Source organism: Ailuropoda melanoleuca, chromosome 5, assembly GCF_002007445.2.
Source record: "Ailuropoda melanoleuca isolate Jingjing chromosome 5, ASM200744v2, whole genome shotgun sequence".
Lineage (NCBI taxonomy): Eukaryota > Metazoa > Chordata > Mammalia > Carnivora > Ursidae > Ailuropoda > Ailuropoda melanoleuca.
Genome location: NC_048222.1, coordinates 34,923,782 through 34,948,359, shown reverse-complemented (window position 1 = coordinate 34,948,359; position 24,578 = coordinate 34,923,782). Strand labels below are relative to the sequence as shown.

The 24,578-nt window shown below is 55.3% G+C and overlaps 1 protein-coding gene across 1 annotated transcript; it reads left to right on the top strand.

Annotated features, from left to right (window-relative positions):
- Positions 1-7,661: 7,661 nt before the first annotated feature.
- Positions 7,662-24,242, top strand: CD276 (CD276 molecule). Its single transcript, XM_002919700.3, is given in 11 exon segments — positions 7,662-7,800; positions 10,196-10,292; positions 10,294-10,532; positions 10,742-11,056; positions 11,672-12,010; positions 12,220-12,341; positions 12,343-12,517; positions 15,620-15,754; positions 16,810-16,851; positions 18,209-18,244; positions 20,332-24,242. Coding segments are annotated over 11 exon segments (1,608 nt in total). The 5' UTR covers positions 7,662-7,715; the 3' UTR covers positions 20,355-24,242.
- The last annotated feature ends 336 nt before the right edge of the window (positions 24,243-24,578 follow it).

Here is a 24,578-nt window from a genome sequence, read left to right as displayed (position 1 = left end):
TGCTTGTGTTCCTTCTCTCGCTGGCTGTCTCTATCTCTGTCAAATAAATAAATAAAATCTTTAAAAAAAAAAAAAGAGTTCGAAGAGGGACATGTTAAGAGGGAGATGCCTGTGAGTGAGTCATTGGCAAAGAGATGTTTAGGGGACAGTTGGAGCTCAGATGAGAGGTGTGGGCTTGGAGAAGAAAATCTGGGAGTTGCCAGCATATAAATGATATTTAAAGCCATGGGAGTGGATGAAATCATCTAGGAAAAAATAGTAGAGAGACTTGAGAAGGCCTAGGAGCCAACCCCAGCAGGCTCCTCGCTGGAGGAGGAAGGGTGTGCAGTGGAATACAGGTGATGCTGAGATGGAGAGAGAGGGAGGGGGCCAGACCTGGGCCATGGGGCCATCTGTTAATACAGAAATGAGGTCATACAGTTGACAGTAGACTTTATCGACGTGACGTATGGCACGGACTTATTTCCCCATTAGTACACGTTCTTTTAAAAAGCTGTATGCTATTCCATTACATAGATGCGCCGTCATCAATGTACCAGTTCCCTACTGGTTTCCATTTTTGCTGCCAGCTGGGTGTCTTTGAGACTGGAGCTAGTGTTTCTGTAAACCAGTTCCTACAAACCACAGCCCATGGGCCAAACTTTCTGCCACTTGTTTTTGTATTGTATAGCCCACAGCTAAGAATGGTTTTTACATTTGTCATGGTTGAAAAAAAAAACCCATGGGATTCATGAAAATTACATGCAATTCAAATCTGAGTGTCCATAAATAAAGTTGTGTTGGAATACGGCTCTGCTCATTCATTTATATATTGTCTCTGACTCTCCTGCTACAATGGCAGGGTTGAGTAGTTGTGACAGATCTCAGATGGCCTGCAAAGTCTAAAATACTTACTATCCAGACCTTTACAGAAAGAGTCTTTTCTGCTCACACCAGCAGAACAGCCCTGGGAAGTCCGACTGGGTGTGGTTTGGCTCATTGGCCCATTCTGGAGCCAATCACCAAGGGTTCTCCAATGAGTCAGGTCCGGTCACCCGCTGAGGCCCGAGGCTGGGGGTCAGCCCCAACAGCATCACATGGACTGGATTCCCTGCAGGACCAGGGAGCCCTGTTATATTAGAAGGAATCGGTGTAGAACAAGAGAGAGGCACTCTAGAATAAAGGACTTGGAGGAGAGTTGCTAAGAGTGTCAAGACTGACTGCTGAAGGCCGAGAAGGTCCGCTCAGCATCTTTTGTGCTTCCTTGTCAAGGAAGAAGTTGCAAAGGCTGTTAAGAAGGAACTGAAGTTCAGCCCAGGTAGGGAGGTGATCATCTGCTTTCAGTGGCTTTGTCTTCTGGCCCCTGTGATTGTCCTGGCGCGGAGTGAACTTGGAGATAAGATACCTGAAAAGCTGTCGGGGGTATTTCAGGACAACTGGGGTAGAGGCAGGGGTGGGGGCCGTAGCCTTCCAGGGTTTCCCACTGTGTACAGAACCCATCCTTAAGCACCCCCTGACCACCTCCCATGCCCCACATCTTGACAGCCACTCCCCAGAGTCCCTCCTTTCTCAGAGTGTGCGGTGAGGGCCCCCTCCTCCGGAGACCCGCTTGACCCTCCTTGCCCATAATACTTCATGTTTGTTGTGTGAGTAGGTAAATGAACGCTGGAAGACTTGAGATGAGCAAATAACCGGTTTTACAGGGAAGCAGGCAGATTATGGGAGCAACAGATTGGTGATCGAGTCCTTAACCCCTGATAAAATCCTGGAACGAGTTATTAATGGAGCACTTGAAGAAGAGTCCATTTTCTTCAGAGGAGCCTTTTTATTCCTGGTTCTTCCCCATTTGACCGGCCCTCTACCAGAAGCGGGGATAAGACCTGTGATGGGCTGTTGGGTGGCAGCATGAGTAGGGAGATTCCTAATCCCAAAGCCTGAACGGTGGATGGGCATTGATTCAGGGGCAAAACCTAGTGCTGTGGGGTCTTCTTATTCTTGTCCTCTTCCTGAGGAACTTGATGACACAAGAAACAAAGCGGGGAGAAGAGGGCAACCTTTTCGGGTGACATTCATTTTGCTTTTTTTTCATCCACCGCAAAATTATCGAGCACCTTCTAAGTGCCAGGAACTGTCACAACAGTACCGCAAAAAATCGTGGCATGGCCACACAACACCGTGACTGTACTTCACACCACTGAATTGTATATTTACAGTGGTGGAAAGGGTAAAGTTCACACTCCATGTATTTTGCCTCAATTTAAAAGAAAAGATCATGGCAGTTAGGGTGATGGAGTCAGCTTAACTGGATGAAATGTAATAGTGACACAAATGAAATATCCCGTAGGGTCCCACCCCTTCCCCAAGTGCATCAGGAGAGGATGGCAGAGATGAGGGTCCACGGCAATGCGAGTAAATGGCTCCCAGTCACTGGCCACAGATTTGATAGTCTATTATTTTGGGTTATTTTGGTGAACAATGTGGCATGGCTGCCCACGGTGGCCTCGTCAAGGGAGAAGATCTAAAAGGTGCAGGGAGGGGGCAGACTAGTAGCACAAGACCAAAGGAGGACAGGGGAGGTTCGAGAGACAGAGGTGGGCTCAGAATAAGGCTACTTCCCACTGGTGACAGCTGCCCCAGAGCCAGTGGACTTTGGGAGGCTGTGAATATGTATCCCTGGCAGGGGCAAAGGGGTTGTGAGGGTGGCCCGAGAGAGGTTCCCTGTTTTGATACCTGACCATTAACCTCTGCAGATTCTCCAGAATTTGTTGGCGGACCTCTCCTCATTCCATGATCTCCCTCGACGATCCCAGCGTTGGTTCCCATCACTCCCCATGCATGGGTGGCTCCCCGTCCTGTTCTGAGCTCTGGCTCTGTGTGTCCAGGAGACCATGTGACATTTGGCAGGGATGCTCTCTGTAGCTGAAGCCCAGTAGGAATTGCCCTTCCTCCTACACATGCTTCATTTCCAGGTCTCCCCACCTGGAGATGTGTGCCCCATGTGCCCACTTGTTCAAGCCTTCAGGACATCCCTGACTCTCGCAGCCCCTCCCTCCCGTACAAACACAACAAGCCCCAAGCCAGGTCAGGTGTACCCTTGAAATCTCTCCTGAGCCAGGCCCAGGCATCACTAAGTGACTCAGATGAGATGGTGTCCAGTTCATATTTTGAAGCACCTATTTTAGATGTGGTTTCCTTTCGCTGCTCCGAACATGGCAATTTTCATGGGGTGGGAAGAGCAGGAGAGAGAAGGAGGGAAAGGAGGGGAGGGATGGCTCCCTAAATTAGTCACTTCAGATGCTGTCAGTAAGACCCAAAATAACAGTGACTCTAGAGTAGATGCTTATTCTCACCCATGTGACGGTCCGGGTCTGTCCAGGGTTGATACTGCAGCCCCTCTGGGGGCCTTGTGTCTTACTGTTCTAAAGTCCCCAGAGTGTTGCCTCGGATGGTCACCACAGCTGTGTTCCAGCTAGTGGGAAAGGGGAGGAGACAAGAGAGGGTTTGCTCCCTCTCTTTAAGGGTCTGACCCGGACGTTGTACACATCAGTTCCTCTCACATCCTATTAGCCAGAAGATGGTCACATGGACACACCTTTCCCCTGCAAGGCAGGCTGGGATCTGTAGTCTTCGCCTGAGTGCCCATGTGCCTAACTAAAATTTCTATAGAAGAGGAGAAAAGACATGAGGGGGAAACGAGTGGTTTCTGCCACAGTCATTTTGTACATTTCAGCATGACCTGCTGGCAGCTAGTTGACTCGACCTCAAGGATATGGTATGTGAAGATTTAACATTCTAATGTAGTTCCGCTAGGATCCAGGTGAGCATTTCTTTTATACATGGGAACACTGAGTTTAAAGAGGGGAAGTCACCTGTTAAAAATTGCACAGCAGTGTCAGAGCTGGGACCAGAACCCTGAACTTTGGACTCATTTTCTACTATTTCAAAGGGATCTGGTTGAGAGGCACCCAGGCAGTGCCAGAAGGAAGGTGTCTTGGGGCTGGGGAGAAGCCACCCTGCCCAGCCTGCCTACCTGGGGAGCTGCTCATCATTTTTCCAGACTCACCTTTAGGGTTATTATGTCTGTGGGGTACGTCCAGGTAGCCCTCACTGTATCTTAAATAACGTACTGTATTGAAGTGCAGTGATTCACAGGCGCTTCTCTATTGGGATGCAGGCTCCTTGAGGACAGACACGTAGCTTAGTCGTCTCTCTGTCCCCAGTGCCTGCCTACCAGGTACTCAGGGAAGAGTTAAGTGTACTACTGAATACACGAATGAATGTATATTCGAGGAGTCTCTCAATTGCAGATAATAGAAACTTAGCTCAAACTAGCTTGAGAGGAAAAAAAAAAAAGACTGGCTCAAGTATCTGGGCTGTCTAGGTGTGTTCTTGCTTCAGGCATAGTTTGGTCCAGCTGCTTGTCTGGACAGCAGCTTAACAGCTGTTTGCAGAAGCTCTGCCTCTGCGCTATGCTAGTTAGCGGAGATGGACCTAGTCATGTGGTTTGATCCTTCTTGCCCTCCTGGCGGGAAGCATTGTCCAAGTGGACCCTGCAGGGATTGGGAGGAGGCAGGGGGTTAAGAGATAGGGAGTGGCTTTGGTCGGGGCAAGGAATTCCTCTTGAGCATCCCTAGGTTGGGGGTGTCTTTTTTTTTTTTAAAGAAGATTTTATTTATTTATGTGACAGAGAGACAGCCAGCGAGAGAGGGAACACTGCAGAGGAGTAGGAGAGGAAGAAGCAGGCTCCCAGTGGAGGAGCACGATGTGGGACTCGATCCCGGAACGCTGGGATCACGCCCTGAGCCGAAAGCAGACGCTTGACGACTGCGCTACCCAGGCGCCCCTGGGGCGTCTTGGTATAGAGGCCACTTAGCCTTTGTTTCTTGGTTTGGGCTTAATGGGGCACATCTCCTCTTGGGAGCTTCCCTGGGGCTGCAGCTCTGCTGGGGTTGAATGAACTTGCTGCCCCTTCAGGCCAACGGTGGCCTGGGCCCCTCACTCCTGCTTCCTGGGGAAAGCCAAGGTACTTTGTGTTCTTTCCTGGCAGGACTCCTTGGAGTTCCCACATTTGGCTGAGACTGGGATGAAGGAGGGAGGGCTGGCTGGTGACTCACTGGGAGGGGTGGTACATGCTGATTCCAGGGCAGGTCCCCCCGGGGCATGAGAAATCTCCTTTGTAGAGAAGGTGGGCAGGGTGGTGCCAACCCAGCATGAGATCTGTGTGTCTCCAGGGGCAGCTCCTCTGTCCCAAAGAGCAGTGATAAGCTTTCGGTTCCTGGTCACGCTCCCATTCCCTGAGCAGCACCTTGTCTCCAAGAGGCATTTCTCCATTCCTCTCTTGGCCCTGGGGGCCCAGCTGTTGGGGTAGGAACCTCTTGGCGTGGTGGAATTCTCAGGTCTTGGTTCTAGACTGTCAGGGCTTTCCCTAGGTAAGCCATGACAGTGGGAATTTTGCTGGGTTCAGAGTCTAGGAAGGTAAAAAAAGGGGGTGAGCCCAACACCCACCCTTGGAAATCCTCTCATTCTCCCTCTGGAGTGAAGGACAGCTTGGCCCTTGGGGAGCCCTCATAGGTCTGATCAGGAGAGGGAGGTGCTCCCTGACCTCCCCCACATTCATGGAGGTGGCAGGCATTCCCAAAAGACCCTGGTGAGTAAAAACTTTATATATGGAGACCTCAGAAGAAAAGTCTGGAGGGCCAGGCAGAGGAAAGTGGTTTACTTCTGTCGTAAATGGGGAGCCACGAAAGTTTCTTGAGCATGGGTAGGGATGTGAGCAGATTCCTATCTTAGGCCCTGAGAGCAGACATCGTAGAGAGCGGGGTTTGTGAGGGCAGAGTGGAGACAGCAGGGCCAGTGAGGAAGGTCACAGGAGGGTCGTGGGAGTGGCAGGTATAAGCAGCAGTGGGGAGGGTGAGGGAGGTGGTCTGGGAAGAACAGATAGGCCTTGGTTTTCTTTGGGGGTGAAAGAAAGGAAAGGAGTCTTAGAATTTGGAAGCTTCTTAATCCTTAGGCCCTGGTGCTTCCTTGGGGGTTGGGGTTGGGGGGGCAGCGTGGAGGCTGTGGGCTGTGAGCTTTTCCTGTGGCCAGTGGTTGCCCTTGTAGGCAGGATGTGGTGCCCGCCAAGGGTGCCTTTATGAATGGAGCGGGAAGCCTGCTGACTCAGCAGGCGGCAAGGCCTTGAGGCTGCCAGGTTTGGACCGGAAGTGTCTGGGAAGGAAGTGGCTGTTCAGGGCTTCCCCGCTGTGGACAGCTGGGGTGGGGGGGGGCAGGATGCACCCGGTTTGGCTGAGGGACTCCCTCAGCCCAGCTGCTGGGAGCGGGGGGAGGCCAGGGAGGCCGGAGGGTGCTTGGCTGGGACTGGAAGGCTTGAGGCTGGGTGCCTGTGACCAAAATGATGGTGCCGGCTGGCTGTGGGTGAGGTCTGCTCCTTGGGAGGGCTGAAAGCTGTGGCAGGAGGTTGGGAACCCGAGCCCTTCTCAGCTTGCTAACTGGCAGATTACATCACATTAACTAAGGCGCCTCACTTATAGGGGCTTTATTTTTTTCTCCTGCAAAATGGGACCAAGTCGATCCGGCTGTCTCCCTGGGTGGTTGTGAGAATGTGAAATCCACTGTGTTCTTGTTGGACAGTGTGGGATAGCCTAAGTCCACACTGGTTACGTGGCTTCATCTGGACACGGTGTGAACAGTCAGGCAGCAGCTGTGGGGCAGGGTAAACGTAGGTGCCGCCGGCCCGCGTCACACCCTGTGGCGGGCAGCAGGACCGGAAGCAGGGCTGGGCCCAGGGAGGTTCACCTGTGGCCACAGACATACCTTTCCCTCAGTCCTGACTCCAGCCTCCGGGCCGGGCCTCTTCCATTTCTAATTGGTCTCGGTCACTTGCTAAGAAGTGTCCAGTTAGCAAATGTCCTCTGTCTCGGGCTACATACGCTTACGTCAGCTGCTCCTAGAACCATCCCCTGGAAGTGTCTGCACAAACACTGCTAACTTCACACGCCCTACACCGGCCACCTCCATGTTCTGTCCCAGTGACTGCCCCACCCGCTCACTGGGCTCAAAACCATAGCCACCCTGACTGCCCCCTTCTCTCTCCCCACGTTCTCCAGTGCTGTTCTCACCCAGACCTGCTTTATCTCTTCTCATGTATCCTGCAGATGCTATCAGTCATTTTTATGGAGCGCAGCTCCGACCATATCCTTTCCCCTGTTCCAGAACCTTCAGTGGTTCCCAGTTGCCTTCAGGATAAACTTCAGACCTTTCAGCCTATCTCTACGTCTGGCCCCAGCCTTAGCCCTCACTCTCCCCACCAGCTGTTGTCTGGAGTCAAACTGAGCCAAACTGATCTGCTCACATTCTTACCCTGGGCCGGCCGGCCTTGCCTCTGCTTGCCACCTTGCCTCATCTTCCTTGTATTTTGTACCAACATCTTAGTTCTGAAAGGGTGGGTCCCAACTGCCCCCTGCCCCGTGGGCCCTGGTCTAGCCTCCCCAGTGACTCAGTCCCCTGCTGCCAGCAGGTCTCAAAACAGCCCTCAGTGGGGAGCCTTGGAGGGTGTGGGAGGGAGGACCTGCCACTGGGCATTTGCAGCCTCCCCCGAGCTGGTGGGGGGGGCGGGGGTGAGGTGCGGGTGGGCCTGGGGGAAGACCCTTGGAGACAAAGGCCTCACTTCCTCTTCCTCGCAGGCAGGGGCAGCCTTCCACCACGGAGAGCCCAGCTGTCGGCTGCCTGTTGGGAAGATGCTGTGTCGCTGGGCCAGCGCAGGTGTGGGCGTGCGTGTGCGTTTGGCCACAGCCCTGGCAGCGCTGTGGTTCTGCGTCACAGGTGAGGGGAGCTGTGTGGGGACCAGAGCGGGCTCCTGCCAGGCCTGTCTAGCAGGGTTGGGGAGGGCTTTGGCGAACCTCTTCCCACTGTCCGCTGTTGCCTGTCCACTCATTTCCACTGGGATTCCACGACAACTTCCTCTGCATTTCTTAGCCCCTGTTTCCTCTTCTATAAACTGGTCATGTGAGCACTTCATGTGATAATGCTGTTTTTTGAACACACAGTGTGCGTGCTCCTTCCTGAGGGCCTTTGCACGTACTGTTCCCTCTGCCTGGAACTTCCTGTCCCCACACATTGGCATGACTTGATCCTTTATTTCATTCTGGTCTTTACGCCAATGTCACCTCCTCAGCAAAGTTTTCTTGGCTACCTTGTACAACCCTCTCTCCCTACCCTCGACCTTACTTCGTCATGCTTCTTCCCAGCCTTGCCCTCCGCCTGACATGTTGTATGTCTACCTGCTTCTTGTCCGCTCTGCTCAAAGAGCAGGGTCCGTCCCCAGTGCCAGGACTGGGGCAGCCACAGAGTAGCAGCTGAGTAACCTGGTTGGATAAATGATGTAACTCTTCCCACACAGCTCTTGGCACAGAGTCAACATTCGATAATGGCATTATTTTTAATAACAGCATCCTCGTCATGTTTTAAATCCTTATCAGCCCCTGGCAGAGGGAGAGACTGCCCTCTTCTGCCATAGGCGAGGACAAAGCTGAGTGTCTGGTGCCACCTGCTGGTCATAAGGAGGAAGCAACTCTCTAGTTGCGGGAGCTCTGATTTCTCTAGAGAAAGGGCTTTGGGTGATTCCTCAGGTTTTATTCCTGAATACCCTCTACAAGGGGCACCACCTGGAGGGCTGGCCTGGCGCATGTGGTGTTGCAGCGAGAGATCCAGGGCCTGCGTAAGACCTTTAGAGACCTCTACGCACGGCAAAGATCATGATACCCTCTCCCTGTGTGTAATTCGCAATAAAAATGCTATTTTTCTAAATGCAAGAAACCTTTAATGGGTGCTATATCCAGTCAGCTTCGTGTCAAGACTGTTTGATTTTTACACTTTTTGGGTGTGCCTGCTTTGCTGGTGCCCAAAGCACACACTTACCCAAGAACAGCGGCGGCTGAGTAGGGAGCGTGCCTCCCCAAAGGAAAGGCCCAGGGACCCTAACTTCCCAGGGCTCCAAAGGAAGAGCTGGAGTGGAGGCAGAGGTGACTGGGTGAGGAGGCTTGCCGAGCCGGGATAAAGGGCAGGGGACCAACAGGGGGATCTGCCCCAGGGGGCTTTTCTCTGGCCATGCCCTTGGCCCTGGCTCTGGGAATGAGTTGGCACTAGGCTTCCGGGACTCCTGCCCCTGTGTTCCCCTCCAATTCATCAGCAGGCCCTGTTGGTTCTCCCTCATCAATAAACCTTGAATCTGTCCCATGCTCTCTCAACACCACTGCCATCTCTGGAGCTAAGCCAACATCACTTCTTACAAAGACCACTGAAATAGTCCTTAATCCCTTCTTCACAGAGGAGCCAGAGTGAGCCGTAGGCATCGTTAGCCAGATTATTACTGAATACCACCCCCCCCCCAACCTGCAGTGACTTCCCACTGCATGTAGCAAACAAAATTCTTTACTGGTCTTACAAAGCCCTCCCATCCAGACACCCTGGCCACATTGGACAGCTACTTGATATTTTCATTTAGGGAGCTGAATCTTGCCTTGGGGCCTTCCCACCTGCTGTTCCCTCTGCCTGGAACATTCTTATACTGGCTTTTTTGTATGTCAGGCTCTTTTTCATTCCCTTTAAATTTCAATTTAATATCCTTTTAGTGAGAATGTGCCTCACCACCCCATTGAAAGGTATGGGCATTCTTTCTTTCGGGTATAAAAGCAAATCATGTTTATTTAGGGAAAGAAAAAAGAGAAAGCACTTGTGATCCTTTCTCATTCACTGTTAACATCTGGTATAAACCTTTTTAGACTCCCCTTTCTAATTAATAAAGATAACATGTACTTATGTGAAAATGCAACTAGCACAGACAGGTGTAAAGTACCTGTCAAATTTTTGGAAAGCTACCACCTCTAATCCTTTGGCTTGTTTATGTCTTTCACACCCCTAATCCCAAGCTAATGAGAATTTGTGTCTTAGTTTGTCCCTCTCTCCCATTAAAAGGTAAACTCTGTAAGGGTGTGACCTTGGTCTTCTCTGTTGCATTCCTAAGTCTTATGCTCCGCAAACAGTAGGTGCTTCCTACAGTCTTGTTGACTGGATGAGGACCACAGGTAATAAACTTTACTTTGGGTCTCGTACCTTAAAGGAGGGGTGGACGGGCCTAGAGTTAACCAGAAGGGGAGGAGGCCCAGAGAGGTTCCCTGCGGCCCCACCCCTCCTCACTGCCCCACACCTCTGCCTCCAGGCGCCCTGGAGGTCCAGGTCCCCGAAGACCCTGTGGTGGCCCTGGTGGGCAGCGATGCCACCCTGCGCTGCTCCTTCTCGCCCGAGCCCGGCTTCAGCGGCGCAGCTCAACCTCATCTGGCAGCTGACGGACACCAAACAGCTGGTGCACAGCTTCGCCGAGGGCCGGGACCAGGGCAGCGCCTACGCCAACCGCACGGCGCTCTTCCCGGACCTGCTGGCCCAGGGCAACGCGTCCCTGAGGCTGCAGCGCGTGCGCGTGGCGGATGAGGGCAGCTTCACCTGCTTTGTGAGCATCCGGGACTTCGGCAGCGCCGCGGTCAGCCTGCAGGTGGCGGGTGAGCGCCGGGAGGGGGCGCCCTCCCCTTGCCACACCCCTCACCGCCCTCAGCCCCTTACCCACCGCGCCATCGCTGACCCCATAACTCAAGCCCCACTGCTGACCCCTGTTCCGCCAGGTGCCCTTTCCTCCACTGCGACCCCCTCCTCCCGTCCTTGCCTTACCTCGACCTCTGCCCTCTACCCTCTACTCTCTGCCCCACTCCAGCGCCCTACTCGAAGCCCCGCATGACGCTGGAGCCCAACAAGGACCTGCGGCCTGGGGACACGGTGACCATCACGTGCTCCAGCTACCGGGGCTATCCGGAGGCCGAGGTGTTCTGGCAGGACGGGCAGGGCGCACCCTTGACGGGCAACGTGACCACGTCGCAGATGGCCAACGAGCAGGGCTTGTTCGACGTGCGCAGCGTGCTGAGGGTGGTGCTGGGCACTAACGGCACCTACAGCTGCCTGGTGCGTAACCCGGTGCTGCAGCAGGACGCTCAGGGCTCCGTCACCATCACGCCCCATAGAAGCCCCACAGGTTTGTTTTTTGCTTGGTTGGTTTGTTTTTGCCTAAATGTCCCCGTGAGGGACGGTTTTTGTCCTATCGGCAGGGGCTGTGGGATTTGAATCTAGCTCCCTACCTTCAGTCTCCCAGAACGGTGAAATTCCTGGTAATGGTAACAGGAAAGATAAACTGGGTGAGGAGGCGGGAACCTTACCTTGCCGGTAGGGGATGAGGACAGTAATCACAGGCCTTTTTCGCTCTCCAGGGATCCTCACTCCAGGGCTCTGGAAACCTCTAGAAAGGATGGAGAAGCATTGAGATCTCAGCAGAGAGATTAAGGGGAGGGGAGGGAAACAGATCCATCATGGGGGAGGGGGGTTGTGCTATGGCTGGATGCTGTCCTCGGCTCAGCCCCCTACCCCCGGGAACAGGCATTGTCAGGCCAAGGTCAACCTCCTGTGATTGTCATAAGATTAGGGTGACTCCACATCTGGGAATCCGGAGACTCAGTCTGCTTTTGGGTCTGAGAGAGAGTGAGAAGATGGAATAGGAACTGGGGGTTAATAGAGGAGGATATCTGGGAGGCTGTGGGCTGGTAGCTGGGAGTGGCCCCACCCCTCCTCAACGCCTACCTAACCTCGCCCCCAGGCGCCGTGGAGGTCCAGGTCCCCGAAGACCCTGTGGTGGCCCTGGTGGGCAGCGATGCCACCCTGCGCTGCTCCTTCTCGCCCGAGCCCGGCTTCAGCCTGGCGCAGCTCAACCTCATCTGGCAGCTGACGGACACCAAACAGCTGGTGCACAGCTTCGCCGAGGGCCGGGACCAGGGCAGCGCCTACGCCAACCGCACGGCGCTCTTCCCGGACCTGCTGGCCCAGGGCAACGCGTCCCTGAGGCTGCAGCGCGTGCGCGTGGCGGATGAGGGCAGCTTCACCTGCTTTGTGAGCATCCGGGACTTCGGCAGCGCCGCGGTCAGCCTGCAGGTGGCGGGTGAGCGCCGGGAGGGGGCGCCCTCCCCTTGCCACACCCCTCACCGCCCTCAGCCCCTTACCCACCGCGCCATCGCTGACCCCATAACTCAAGCCCCACTGCTGACCCCTGTTCCGCCAGGTGCCCTTTCCTCCACTGCGACCCCCTCCTCCCGTCCTTGCCTTACCTCGACCTCTGCCCTCTACCCTCTACTCTCTGCCCCACTCCAGCGCCCTACTCGAAGCCCAGCATGACCCTGGAGCCCAACAAGGACCTGCGGCCTGGGGACACGGTGACCATCACGTGCTCCAGCTACCGGGGCTATCCGGAGGCCGAGGTGTTCTGGCAGGACGGGCCAGGGCGCACCCTTGACGGGCAACGTGACCACGTCGCAGATGGCCAACGAGCAGGGCTTGTTCGACGTGCGCAGCGTGCTGAGGGTGGTGCTGGGCGCTAACGGCACCTACAGCTGCCTGGTGCGTAACCCGGTGCTGCAGCAGGACGCTCAGGGCTCCGTCACCATCACAGGTAGGCAGGGGGCAGATGAATAGCTGGGGAGACGGAGGGAGCCGCTGTCTTTGTTCTAGACCCTGAGTTGGAATTTAGGTAGGTTTGGGGGGGTCGGAAGCCTTATATTTCAGGGGTCTCACCAAGAGGTCCTTAAGCGACTTGCTTTAAGGAGCCGATAAAAGTCATTTGTAATATTCGCCCTCTTAAGAGCACCTGAGGTGAAGCCTGTGCAGCTCCTACAGAGATGGGAGTAGCTGCGGGAATCCGGAGGTGTGGGTGGGCGTAGAGCAGACGGGGCATGGTGAGGGAGCGCTTTCCTACCGGAACTCCTCCGGGGGATGGGAAGGTGTCGCTGTGTCCGTGCCACCATCTGATCTGAGGCCCTGAGAGATAGTTGGGGATGTCCAGGTGGTCCGTCCCCCCTCACCCCGGGGCTGTCCGCTCTTCTAGAGGGGAGCTCTCAATCCGGGCAGTAGTTGGGGGATCTCTGCTGCCCCCGTGTGGTCAAACGCCAGATTGATGTCGTGCATTTGTCGATTCCCTCAATCTGGTTGGGGTCTGGTTTGGGGTCCCAGCCCAAATACCTTCCCTTCGTGCATTGCCCACCTCAGTGGGTGCTCCTTGTGCCTGGGGGTGTGAAGAGGGTTCAGGTCCACACTCAGGCCAAGGGAGGCAGTCTCCATCTGTGTTGAGAGATCAGGTTGGCTCCTCAGTCCCTCCCCCTGGGTAACTGAGATTTCCCAGGGGCCTCCCCACATCCTCTGGTGTCTGAACAGCAGGTTCTGTCTGTCTGATTGTCCTGTCTTCCCTTCCCATGACTTCCACCTGCCTTGTGAGTTTCCAGAGAGAATAAGAAATACCAGGTAGGGTGAGATCAGCAGAGAAAGGGAAGCTTTCTGAGAAGGGAAGCAGGGGACAAAGTGGGCTGGAGCAGTTGGGAGAAGTCTCCAGGGACAGACGGGAGCTGAGAGAGCCCTGAAGGATGGGTGGACTTTGTGATCATTTGCACCTGGGGCTGAACTGGGTATTTGCCACGCTGTGCAGAAAGGGCTTATGGGTGTAAATGGAATGGTAGGGAGAATGCTTACTCCATCTAAGAGAAAAACACTTTTATTTTAAACTTTAGGAGCTAACATTTAAAGTGCTTTTGTTTCAGAGATGAGGAAACGATAGCCCAGAGAGAAGAGAGAACTTTCCCAAGTCTGCAGACTAGCACAGTGGCTCTATTTTGGGGGCCAGGTGCCTCTTTGAAAATTGGGTAAACGGTAAATGCAATAGTTTGCATCTACATTTAGAAGGTGCATGGCCCCTCTACACTCACCCAAGGGGCGGGGGGCGATGTGGTGTGTGGCCCTTGGCTCCAGCACCTGGCGGTGAGCAGATGAACCAGGACCGGAATCCAACCTTTAGCCTCTCAGCCTAATTTTCTCTCCTCCCCACCACCCAGCCTCCTGTTTTCATAAGAGCAGGTCTGGCCTACTTCGGAGCCCTTGGCCTGTATTTTGCTTCAGGCAGCTTTGTGCCTGGTAAAACATTCTGGGATTCAGAATGTCAGCGCTCCAGCCTGGCCTCTCCCACACCTGCTGGAGGTTCCTGACGTGTGCGCGCTGTGCCCAGAGGGGGCTTTATGGGGCACGCACTGGAAATGGCACCTCAGCACCCCAGCCTGAGCCCTGCTTTTTACTCCAGGGCAAGTCTGGCCCATGTTCCAGGCACGGACACCCATCAGCCTCCTCCTGAGTATTTCTGTGCTTCCTCCTTTGCTGCTGCAGGAGCCCCGCCCGGGATCCCCAGGGGTTCCTTTCACGGGCTTCTTGGACTGGCCTTCCTGGCCCCTCATGCCAGCTGCCGTCCTCTCCTGCTCCCCTGGGTAATGGGTCCCTTTGCTTGCAACGTCCTGAGCAGCAGCTCTGCCAACCAGACCGGCTGAAGGGAACATCTGCTGCAAAAGCCTGTGTCCCTGCCAGGGCCTGTGCTGCCGAAGGTTCTCCCGGCACTGCTGTCGGCACTGCTCCCTGGGCACTCACGGTCTGCAGAGAGCAGAGGAAAGCAGTGCTGTCATTTGTTAGATCGGAGGTCCCCGAGGCTTCTGCCCAGGACCGGCACAGGCCCATGGCCCGGGCTGCTGGCGGGCGTGCTCAGAACGGCGGCTGGCCCTGACCCAGGTGCGGGCGCCTCAAGCCCTTCCCTCCGCCGTGAGCGAGCTAACAGAAGGGCCCTCAGCGTTTCACAGCAACATTCCCCTGGCAAGTCTCCTGCTCTTGGATAAACCCAGAACCCTCGCCACGGCACCCTCAGTTCCCACCCCCATCTACATGCGGGGCTCCCCAAACATTTTCTGTAAAGGGCTGGATAGTAAATATTTTAGGCTTTGTGGGCCACATACGATCTCTGTTGCTGCTGCTGCTTTTCCTTCCCCTTCTGCTCCTCCTGTTTCTTTTTTTGTAACCCTTCACAAATATGAAAACTATTATTAGCCTACAGGCTGTACAAAAACAGACCACAGGCCAGATCTGGCTCGCAGACCATAATTTGCTGACTCCCGATCTCTAGGATGGGGGATATCACCAGACAGGGCTGGAATAGTCAGGGAGGGCCTCCTGAGGAGGAGAATCTTAAACTAGGTGAGCGTGGGGGGGCATTTTTTTTAGTAGAGGAACGTGACAGCAATGGCGTGGGGGCTGGAAGGAGCCAGTTGTCTTTGCAGAGAATGGTTAGTTCACCAGCTTGGCTGGAGCAGAGGCGCCTGAGGTGGACATGGAAAGAAAGGCTGGGGGAGGGGAAGGAGCAGCCACAGAACTGAGGTCCTTGAGAGGATTGAAACATTATTCAAACGTCAGTGGGGAGCTGTGGAAGGTTCTAGAACATCGTCAACTGCATACTCTTCACCCGTGCCAGGTTGAGGCGTGACCACACCAGCCATGGCTGTGTCAGGGTTTGGCTGTGTCTCGGTGTGTGGGGAAGGGGTGTGGGAACTTCAGTGAGCTCTCTTCGTAGCGCTGGAGCCCAGTGAGGGTGGGAGCTCCCTGTTCACACCTCTTGGCCAAGGGTGTGCAGTCCTCAGGGCCACGGGGGCCAGGCGTGACCGTCTCTTCCCATTCTCTCTGCTTCCCCTCCCAGGGCAGCCCATGACCTTCCCCCCTGAGGCCCTGTGGGTGACCGTGGGGCTCTCTGTCTGTCTTGTCACCCTGCTGGTGGCCCTGGCCTTCGTGTGCTGGAGAAAGATCAAGCAGAGCTGTGAGGAGGAGAATGCAGGTGAGGGAGAGAGTGCGCGCACGCATACGTGCACACACACGTCTTTGGGTGTGTTGATGTGTCTGTGACATCCACGTGTGGGTCGCTTTCTGGTGACTGAATGAGGGTGAGTGTGCACATGGGGCCTGATTGTGTGTGTGGCCTTGAGGCTGAGTGTGTCTTGTACGTGTGAACAGGTGTGAGCTTGTCTATCAGGGCGGGAATGTGGAAGGCTGAGCGTGGGTAGGAGCGGGACGGGAAGTGAGTAGTGGACGTGTGGGGCTGCAGTGGGATGGTGAGCGTGGAAGTCACATGAGCGTGTCTGTGTGTGGAAGCGTGTGTAGAGTGTGGAAATTTAGTGGCACACGCGTGAATGCCGCATGGTTGTGGGTGTCCCTGTGTGAGGGTGTATCTGCCTCCCAGTGGGCAGAGTCGGAAGCAGCTGCCGTTAGCCTGGCTGGGATCAGTGTGAGTTGACGTTGGTGATTGGCAGGTGGTGAGCTGACATTGGTAGATGGCGGTTTGAGCTTGGTCGGGAAGTGTGTCACCTCTGGGGAGTGGTGGGTGGTGAGCACACAGTGGTGAGTCGGGGTGATGCCGGTGGCTGGTAGGTGGGCACACAAGGGCTTCCCTGGGTGAGCATGGAAGTAGATGGTCGGAGGTGGGAGCTGGCTGGGCGTTGGGACGGAGGGTGCGTATGTGGAGGAGAAGGGACAGACAGGTGGGTGGCAGCCCGTGCAGCGGGTGGCAGGGCGGGTTGGTAGAAGGACAGGTGCACAGGTAGGTGGGTGGTGCTCGTGTTGGAGGCTGGTGGTAGGGGGCTTGGTAAGTGGGTGGATGAGGGAACGATGGGGTCGGTGGGTGTGGCTGGGTGGAGGCGTGATGAGATGGTGCTCGGCTGGGTGAGTGGCGGGCTCTGCTCTGTGCTGGTCTCAGGCTCCCACCCTGTGTTCAACATCTGGACCGCCGGCCAGGCCTACTCAGCCCGCTTACCTGCCTCCCGCACTCCCAGGTGGGGAAGTGCAGGGATGCCCGTGGGCTGAGAAAGTCTTGTTTACTGAGTCCTTGTCTTCCAGCTGCTGAGGACCAGGATGTGGATGGAGAGGGATCCAAGACCGGTAAGCCCGAGCTTAGAGGTGGCCTTACTGGCTGAGGGAAGGACACAGGGATGGGGAGAGGACTCTAGGATCAGAGAAGCCACATTTGCTTAGGTTTGAACGCAGTCTGTTCTGTGGACTGTGGCCTTCTGCCCGGGTGAGTCCGGTCTTCGCTGAGTGATAGGCCTGGACGGGATCTCCCCTGACTCCCTCCCAGTGTTGCTTCATCTTTCCCGCATACCTGACCTTTCTGCCAGGCCAGCTGCACTCCGAGTGAGTCTGCGCTGTGGGGTCTGGTGGCTTCCTAGGGGAAGACTGAGGGCTCGGGGCAGGGTGGCCTGGGGTTCAGTTCCAGCTGCCGCTCGTGGGTTGAGTGGTCTGGAGCAAGTCACTTTGCTTCTCTGGGCCTCAGTTTCTTCATCTTTGAGTCTTGGTTTCCTCCTAATAACCGCCTTCCTTCATAGACTGTGTGGGTTTAATTGAATGAGACCCTGTACATGAAGGGTCTAGTACTGTCCCTGGTGCCTGGTCCAGGCCTGCTGGGGTCTTGTTAATAGGCAGACAATTTAAGACAGTCCCATTCTGGTTAGAACCTATGTGACTTTGGTCAAAGCGCTTTGCTGCTCTGGGCTCCAGTGTCCCTCTAAAATGTTATCCCGACCCTGCCTTTTGTGTGACTGTGTTTGGAGATGCAAACTTGGACTTAGGGTGGGTGCACAGCACTGGTGTTCTGTGGCCGCTGGAGGCCTCACTGCCCTCCCTCCTGGGGCTCCCGGGCTGGGCGAGCCAGGTTCCCACAGAGCCATTTGGGATGACACCAGTAGACATCGGTTCCCCACCCCAACCCCCCCCCCGGGAGACTGACACCCGGGACTGCTGTAAGTGACAGTTAACTCTCTGCCTTTGGTGTGGAGACAGCCCTGGGCTCAGGCCTCATTTTTCTGGCTCAGAGGCAGATGTCGCTGACGGAGGGTGGGGGAGCGATGGGAAGAGGGCGGCCTAGAGATTTGTTCAGTCTCAGTTCCTCGTGACCCAGGTGCACCAGGGAACAGCTGCAGCCCCCTGTGCCCTCACTTCACCCTTACTTGCAAAGCAGACTCGGTGTACTTCCACATCTCGAGCTCACCGGAGGGCAGGGTAGCCGTTCCCATTGTACGGATGTGGAAAACTGAGGCCCAGAGGGAGGAGTGACAGGATACACAGTAGTGCTGGGCCTTGGGACAGCAGCCTAGGGCCCCCTCCCTGGGGCTGACAGGTTGCCCTCATCCTAGGTCTGTGTAGACCTCACTTCTTCCTCGGCACCTGTCCCTCTGCCCGCCTCCTGACCCCGCCACTTTCCACGGTTCCCCCTCACCGTGTGCTCCTTCCTTTTTTGCAGCGCTGCGGCCTCTGAAACACTCTGAAAGCAAAGAAGGTAAAGACACGTGGTGCTTGAGACTGTGTCTGTGTGTTGGCACATCTGTGGGTAGGAGGCTGGGGAGGGTCGTTGGTGGTGGGGGGTGATTATCACGTGCTCATGGGTGACCTGAGGCTCCCTCCCCGGGACAGCAGCCTCCACTCTCCCCTGGTGGGATGGCAGAGGGCGGAGTAACCAAGGTCCCAGCTCCTCTACGCGGATGCAGACATGACGGAGCCTTCACGAGGACAGGGATTTCTTTCTCTCTCCTGTGACGGTGCGAGCGTAGGGGATCTTCAGGCCACCGATGTCCTGGAGCTAGGCTCCATTTATTGGTTTCTGCCCTCTTGCGCCCAGAGCTTCCATCCTGGGGTCCAAGCTGCCTGCTCCAGCTCCCATGCCCTCTCCAGAAGCAAGGGGGCGGGGAAGGGAGGAACTTTTTTTTCTAGGGCTTGACTAGAAATAGCTCCTGTTACTCCAGTTTCCGTGCATTGGGCAGGCCCTAGTCACGTGATGCCCGACTCCGGGGAGGCTCGGGAGTATGGCTGCTGGCAGTAATGTTAACAATCAGTATTATCCATATTCTGTAACGACAGCGGGTACACGAGGAAGTGGTTGGTTGGAAGTAAGTTTGAGATTCCTCCTTACTGAAAGTAAGCAACAGCGACATCTACGTATGTGTGTTTGTCTGGAAATGTGTGTGTGTGTGTGTGTGTGTGTGTGTGTGTGTGTGTGTGTGTATTTTGAACAAAACATTCCTTGATGCAGACTTGCCACTCGATACCAGTGGCTTCCACCTGGAAAATCAAAGCTGGTTGCTAAAGGTTATGGAAACTTTTTCAGGTTGCCTGGGTGTCCCTGTCCGGAAAGAAACATTCACTGAATTCCTGGATGTTCATCCCTGCATTTAGGGAAGAAGGGAAGGACATAGGCTTTGTCTTCAGGAAACTTCCAGAGGCGGGGGTGGGGTGGGCTATGGGGCCCTCAGACACCTGCACAAAATACGTGATCCAAGAGGGTCATAGACTCAAGACTTTTAGGAAAGGCAGTAAGAGGGCTTCGGGAAGGCAGCATCGTGCAGAAGAGGCCCCCGGGTTGGGGGGGGAGACCTTGGGTCTAGTCTCTGCCTCTGACCTAACGGAAGTTTCCTCATCTGTGGAATGCACACCTCCCTTACAAGATGGTGGTGAGAATTAGGCAGCGTGACAAAGACAGAAGTGCTCTGTAAAGCAAGTCCTTTTGAATGCTGAAGAATGTTCCTCTGCAGGAAGAGGCCTATGTTGGGGTATGGAGGGATGGAGATACGTTATCTGCCTCCTTGTTGTTCTGAACCAAATGAGGCATAGAAGGATTGAGCAGATGGAGATGAAAATGTCAGCTTCATTCTAGAAGAGAGCTGCGGGAGAATGGCCTGGGTGTGGGGTGCAGCGGGCTTCCCGATCCTGCTCCCAGTGGGGCAGCCTGGCCCTCCAGTCCCTGGTCACACTGTTGTGCGCACAGAGGCAGTGCCCAGAAGGGAGGACTACTTGCCCTGGGACAGACAGAGCCCAAAGAACGGGGGCGGGAGCAGCGGGGTCACACATGCCCTGGTCCTCCTTCGAAACTGTTCCCCAAGTCAGGGAGTGGAGTGGGGCCAGTCCACTGGGTGCCCCCCCATGGGGAGACAAGAACCAGAGGAGCTCAGCATGAGAAGGGGAGCTGGAAAGGACTTCTTGCTAGTGGAGGGGAGGGAGCCAGGTCAGGGAAGAGGGAAGGGGATAGAAAGGAGGGGGAGATGGGAGGGGACAAGTGTGCCTGGGAAAGTGGTTGGAAAGGGTGTGGGGTGGGGGGGAGCCATGGGGCTGGAGAGAGAGGCGGTGGGGATTAGGCAGCCTCCCTCAGGGGGCCTCATGGTCCGTCTGATGCCCCGCTCCTGTGTTGGTGTCTGGGCGTCCAGGGCGGTGCTGAGCACGGGGGGGCTGCTGTCAGGCTGCCGCAGCCGCTCCCCCACACACTCCCCACCCGCAAGTGCGTGAGCACGCGCCTGGGGTTCTGGAGTGCGCCCAAGAGTGGAACCCCTGTAGGTGATGCCTTCCCCCATTTTGTCTTTCCATCGCGAAATGCAGATGATGGACAAGAAATAGTCTGACCATGAGGACCAGGGAGCTGCTGCTCCGGCCTGGGGGCTCCGGCCTCTGGCTGCACTGGGGCCATGGTGTGAACCCTGCCCCCAACAGATGGCTCCCACCCTGGCGGGGCTGCTCATTCTCCAGAGGACAGAGACACCACCCCGCAGCCTTCTTCCTCCGATGGACGTGATTCCCAAGTCATCCTGCTGCCTTATTTCTCCAGTGACACGATACATAAACTACCCTGCTGTCTTATTTCTTATGGACCTAACACCGTCACCAGCCCACCACCTTAGTTCTCCAGTGGATATGCTGCATGGACCACCTGGCTGCCTCTTTTTCTGCAAAGGACACAATATTCAGACTGATGCTCTGCCTTGTTTCTCCAAAGACAGGATACACAGTCACCCCTGGCCTTCTATCTCCAGTGGCCCGGACACACCAGTTTACATTTCTCAGCCTTTTCTTCTACCCCCGCACCCCGTAAGCCTGACTCCTCAGACAGGGACACTGCACCTTCAGCATCTCCCCGAGTCACAGGCGTCTCCCCTCCCGCCTCCCCCTCCTCTGGCCCCAGCGCTGGCCTTTTCCCTCCCTCCCTAAGTGACGACGGGGCCACTCCCCCAGGCACGCAGAGGCACACAGGTGCGTGTGCTGGAACACGTGCTGGGACACGTAGGGACCTCCCTGAGCCCAGTCTCTCCCATGGTGCCCTGGGCTGTGCCCTGGGAGCTCCCTCCCCATGGGAAGCATGTGCTGGTCACACTGGGTCTCTGGGTGTTTGCGTGGGTCCCCTGGGGGTCAGCCTCTAGCCCTCTGCTTTTCCGCCTGTCCTTTTGTTCATTCTAGTCACGTTCATCGAGCATCCATGGGGTGTCCCCACTGCCTTAGGTACCTGGGACCCAGGGTGAGAAGACAGGCTCCTCCTTCAAGGAGTTCGTCCTTCAACTGGGGAACTGTGAGGAGACAGACAACTGCCCGCTATGGCCTGCGGCTCACAAGGGGGCTCCTGCCCCACTCCCTGCATACCCCCTCCTGTGCCCACAGCCTCCTGGATACCTCACACCCACCCCATCCCTAATCCCTCCCCAGAGCAGGAGGAGGAGGCAAAAACCTGGAGACGGGGGCAGAGCCTCTTGCTACAGGCAGAGAATCCGATGGTTTCCAAAGTCTTTCCAGGTGTGAGCAGGTGGGCAGGCGGCCACAGCACCCTGAACCCCGGAGAGCAGAAGCCTAGGGGAGGCCTGGGGACAGGGCAGGGCCAGGAGGGCCGCAGGGACACAGCCCCTCACCCCCCACCATGGTGCTATTCTGGAGCCAGGAGGTCCTCCTGGCTTGTCTCTCGCTGGCCCCCAGCCTCCAGAACACTTCTGATGTCCTCCCGCTGACATTTCGTCCTTCCCCCGGGAACAGAAGAGGTGGCATGTCTAATTTAAATGTGGGACTCTGAGGAATTCTGTTAAGTGGGGGTGTATTTTGGGAAAAATAAATGGCTTTGTAGAAAGCTTTTCCTCCGAGAAGTGTGTGGAAGCAGGTTGGGCAGCGGGACTTGGCAGAAGGGATCCCCTCCCGGACATTGAGGCCAGAGCGGGGATGCCTGCGTCTCCTCCCTCTCGCCGTCCTTCAATCCCTGGGTCTCTGTGGCCATGCTGCCCCTCCCTGGCCGCAGTTTCCCTCTTGGGAAAGTGAAGTTGGCTGTCCAGAAACGCTTGGTGCCTCCCACTCCTGGAAGTGCCGCCTAATTTCTTTATCTTGGAAGACTCAGATCCGGGGCTTGTTTAGGGCCACCTCTAGCGCCCCATTTTACAGATGGGGAAGAAGAGCCCTATTAGGAAGCTGAAGCTGATACCAGGGAAGGATCTCTGCATGCTGTTGTTGTCTGGCCCCGTGGAATGGGCACCAGCCTTGAATCAGAGATCCAGGTCCGGGACCTCATTCTGCCCTGTGACCCTGAGCAAGACATCTAGCTTCTCTGGACCTTACTTTTCTTATATGAGAAACAGACCTGAGGTTTTCACCATCTTCCACCTCCAGAGACTGGGCAGAGGGGGTGAATGTGGCAGATAAACAGGTTTCCAGAGGGCTGGGTTCAGGGATGTGGGATCGTGCAGGGCATACTGTGACCATTTGCCCCTGGGCGACAAGGCCCTGGGGCAGCAGGAGGGGCCTGCGGTAGAGGTCAGGACACTTGACTTTTGTTCCCATCTCCACTACTAGCTTGTGACAGAGTCTTTCACACCCCTGACCCTTGATTTCCTTATCCATTAAGTAGGGCGTGGAGTCCTCCCCTGAAATGTATGCAGCATTTTTCACAAACCAGAGCGCCTATTGTAAAAGCCCATGGCCCTCGCAGTGAGACCAGTCAGCTTGCTTGAAGTCCCACCACGGGTGCTCTGGGTGGATTTTAGAATCAAAAGACCTGTACCGGGGCTCTGCCTTTGCCCTGTACTCCCCCCTGCACCCTTGAGCATGTTGCTTACCACCCCCGGGCTGAACTCTACCTGCCAGGTGGGGACGACGGTGGTTCATGTTTCATAGGATCTCTCTGAAGCTTGGGCAAGACTGTGGGTGAGCAGACGCTGCAAATTATCAAGTGCTGGGTGCATGTGGGGGGTTATTTTCCTTCCCTGCTGTCGCGGTTGCACTCTCTTACTCCCTAGGTGACTTTGTAAATGGAGCGCAGTGACCTCAGTTTGCCCATCTGTAAAAGAGGCATGGGAACCACTGCTTTTTCTTCCTGATGGGGCCAGGATAAGCCTCAGACACTGGATGGAATGCTTGCAGGGGGACCCAGCAGGTGAGGGGACTTTCCTGGGGGCTGGGGGGTGAGGAAGGTGGCCGCTAAGTCCCCTGTGATAAGTGCCCCAGAGAGCAGTATTTTTAGCTGCCTTTCCTGGGCAAAACTCCAACTTCTGCATTTTAATGGAGAAATAATTCTCACAGTGCGACAAGCTATAGCCTGCAGGTGTCACATCCATATTAAAGAGGGGACAGCGCAAGGGTTCATTTGCCTGGCTTGAGGTGTGACCGGAATTCACCTCCAGGAGCACTTGTAACCAGGGCTGTGAAGACCAATTAGTGGATCTGATCGCTCAGAGAGAGGAGCCTGGGTGGGGGGGTGAAGACAGCAGGGCTGGGGGGCCCCGAGCCATCCTGACTGTCCTCTTTCAGAGCAATCCACCTCTGCTCACGCACAGGCAGGAACTGTGCCTTCCCCAGGTCTGTTCGGGGGTGGTGGTGGGGGTTGGGGAGGCACTTGACCTTGCTCGTCCCAGGGGCAGTTGCTGAGTGTGTGGGCCAGTCAGCAGAGACCCTGGCAGCTTCTGAGGTGGGCAATGTCCAAAGGTCCTTCTGCAAAGCCCAAGTCTTAAACTGAAATGTGAAGCCAAGGTTTGCCCCAAGTAGCAAAATCTCGGGCCTTCAAGCGCAGGGCGCTCGGGGAGAGGCAGGAGCCGAGCACAGCGTGCAGTAATGCATGGGAAGCCTGCAAATGCAAACAATATTGTGTTAAACTAATAAGCAAACACAAACAAAACACCACAGGCCCAAAATGGCATCGCTTAGGCCAAGTCCCTACACTGGGGCTTAATATATAACCTGATTGCACTTTTGATATCCCCCCGAAATATCGTCTTAGTAGGGATTTTCTTAGTAGGATTGCCAGTGAATCTACCATGGGGGCCTTCTCTGTCCCCCAAAGGAAGATGAGGCAATCTGCCTGGTAAGACCCCTGGCTTGTCCTGTTGCTTTGGCCTGCCTAGGGAAAAAGGCCTTGACTGGAACAATCCTTTTGTCAAAAACTTTCTCGCCCCACCCTCCAATAAGAACCTTCCGTTTTGTAAGACTCCTGGGAGCTTCCCTCTACCTTCTTGGTGGCCTGAATCGTTTAATAAAGCCAATCAGATTTACTTGGTTGAATTTTATTATTTAACAACAGAATCGTACAGTGTCTTCACCTGCTGTCCCCCCATGCAGAGGGAAACACTATTAAGGGTTTGCTATCCTTCTAGACTTTTCCCTAGGCTAACACTTCTATAAAACTGAAACCATATGAATTGGGTTTTTTCTCTATTTTTTTAAAGATTTTATTTATTTTTTTGAGAGAGAGTGAGAGCACGAGATGGGGGGAGGGTCAGAGGGAGAAGCAGAGTCCCCGATGAGTGGGACTTGATCCTGGGACTCCGGGATCATGACTTCAGCTTAACTGACTGAGCCACGCAGGCACCCCTTGATGGTTCTTGAAT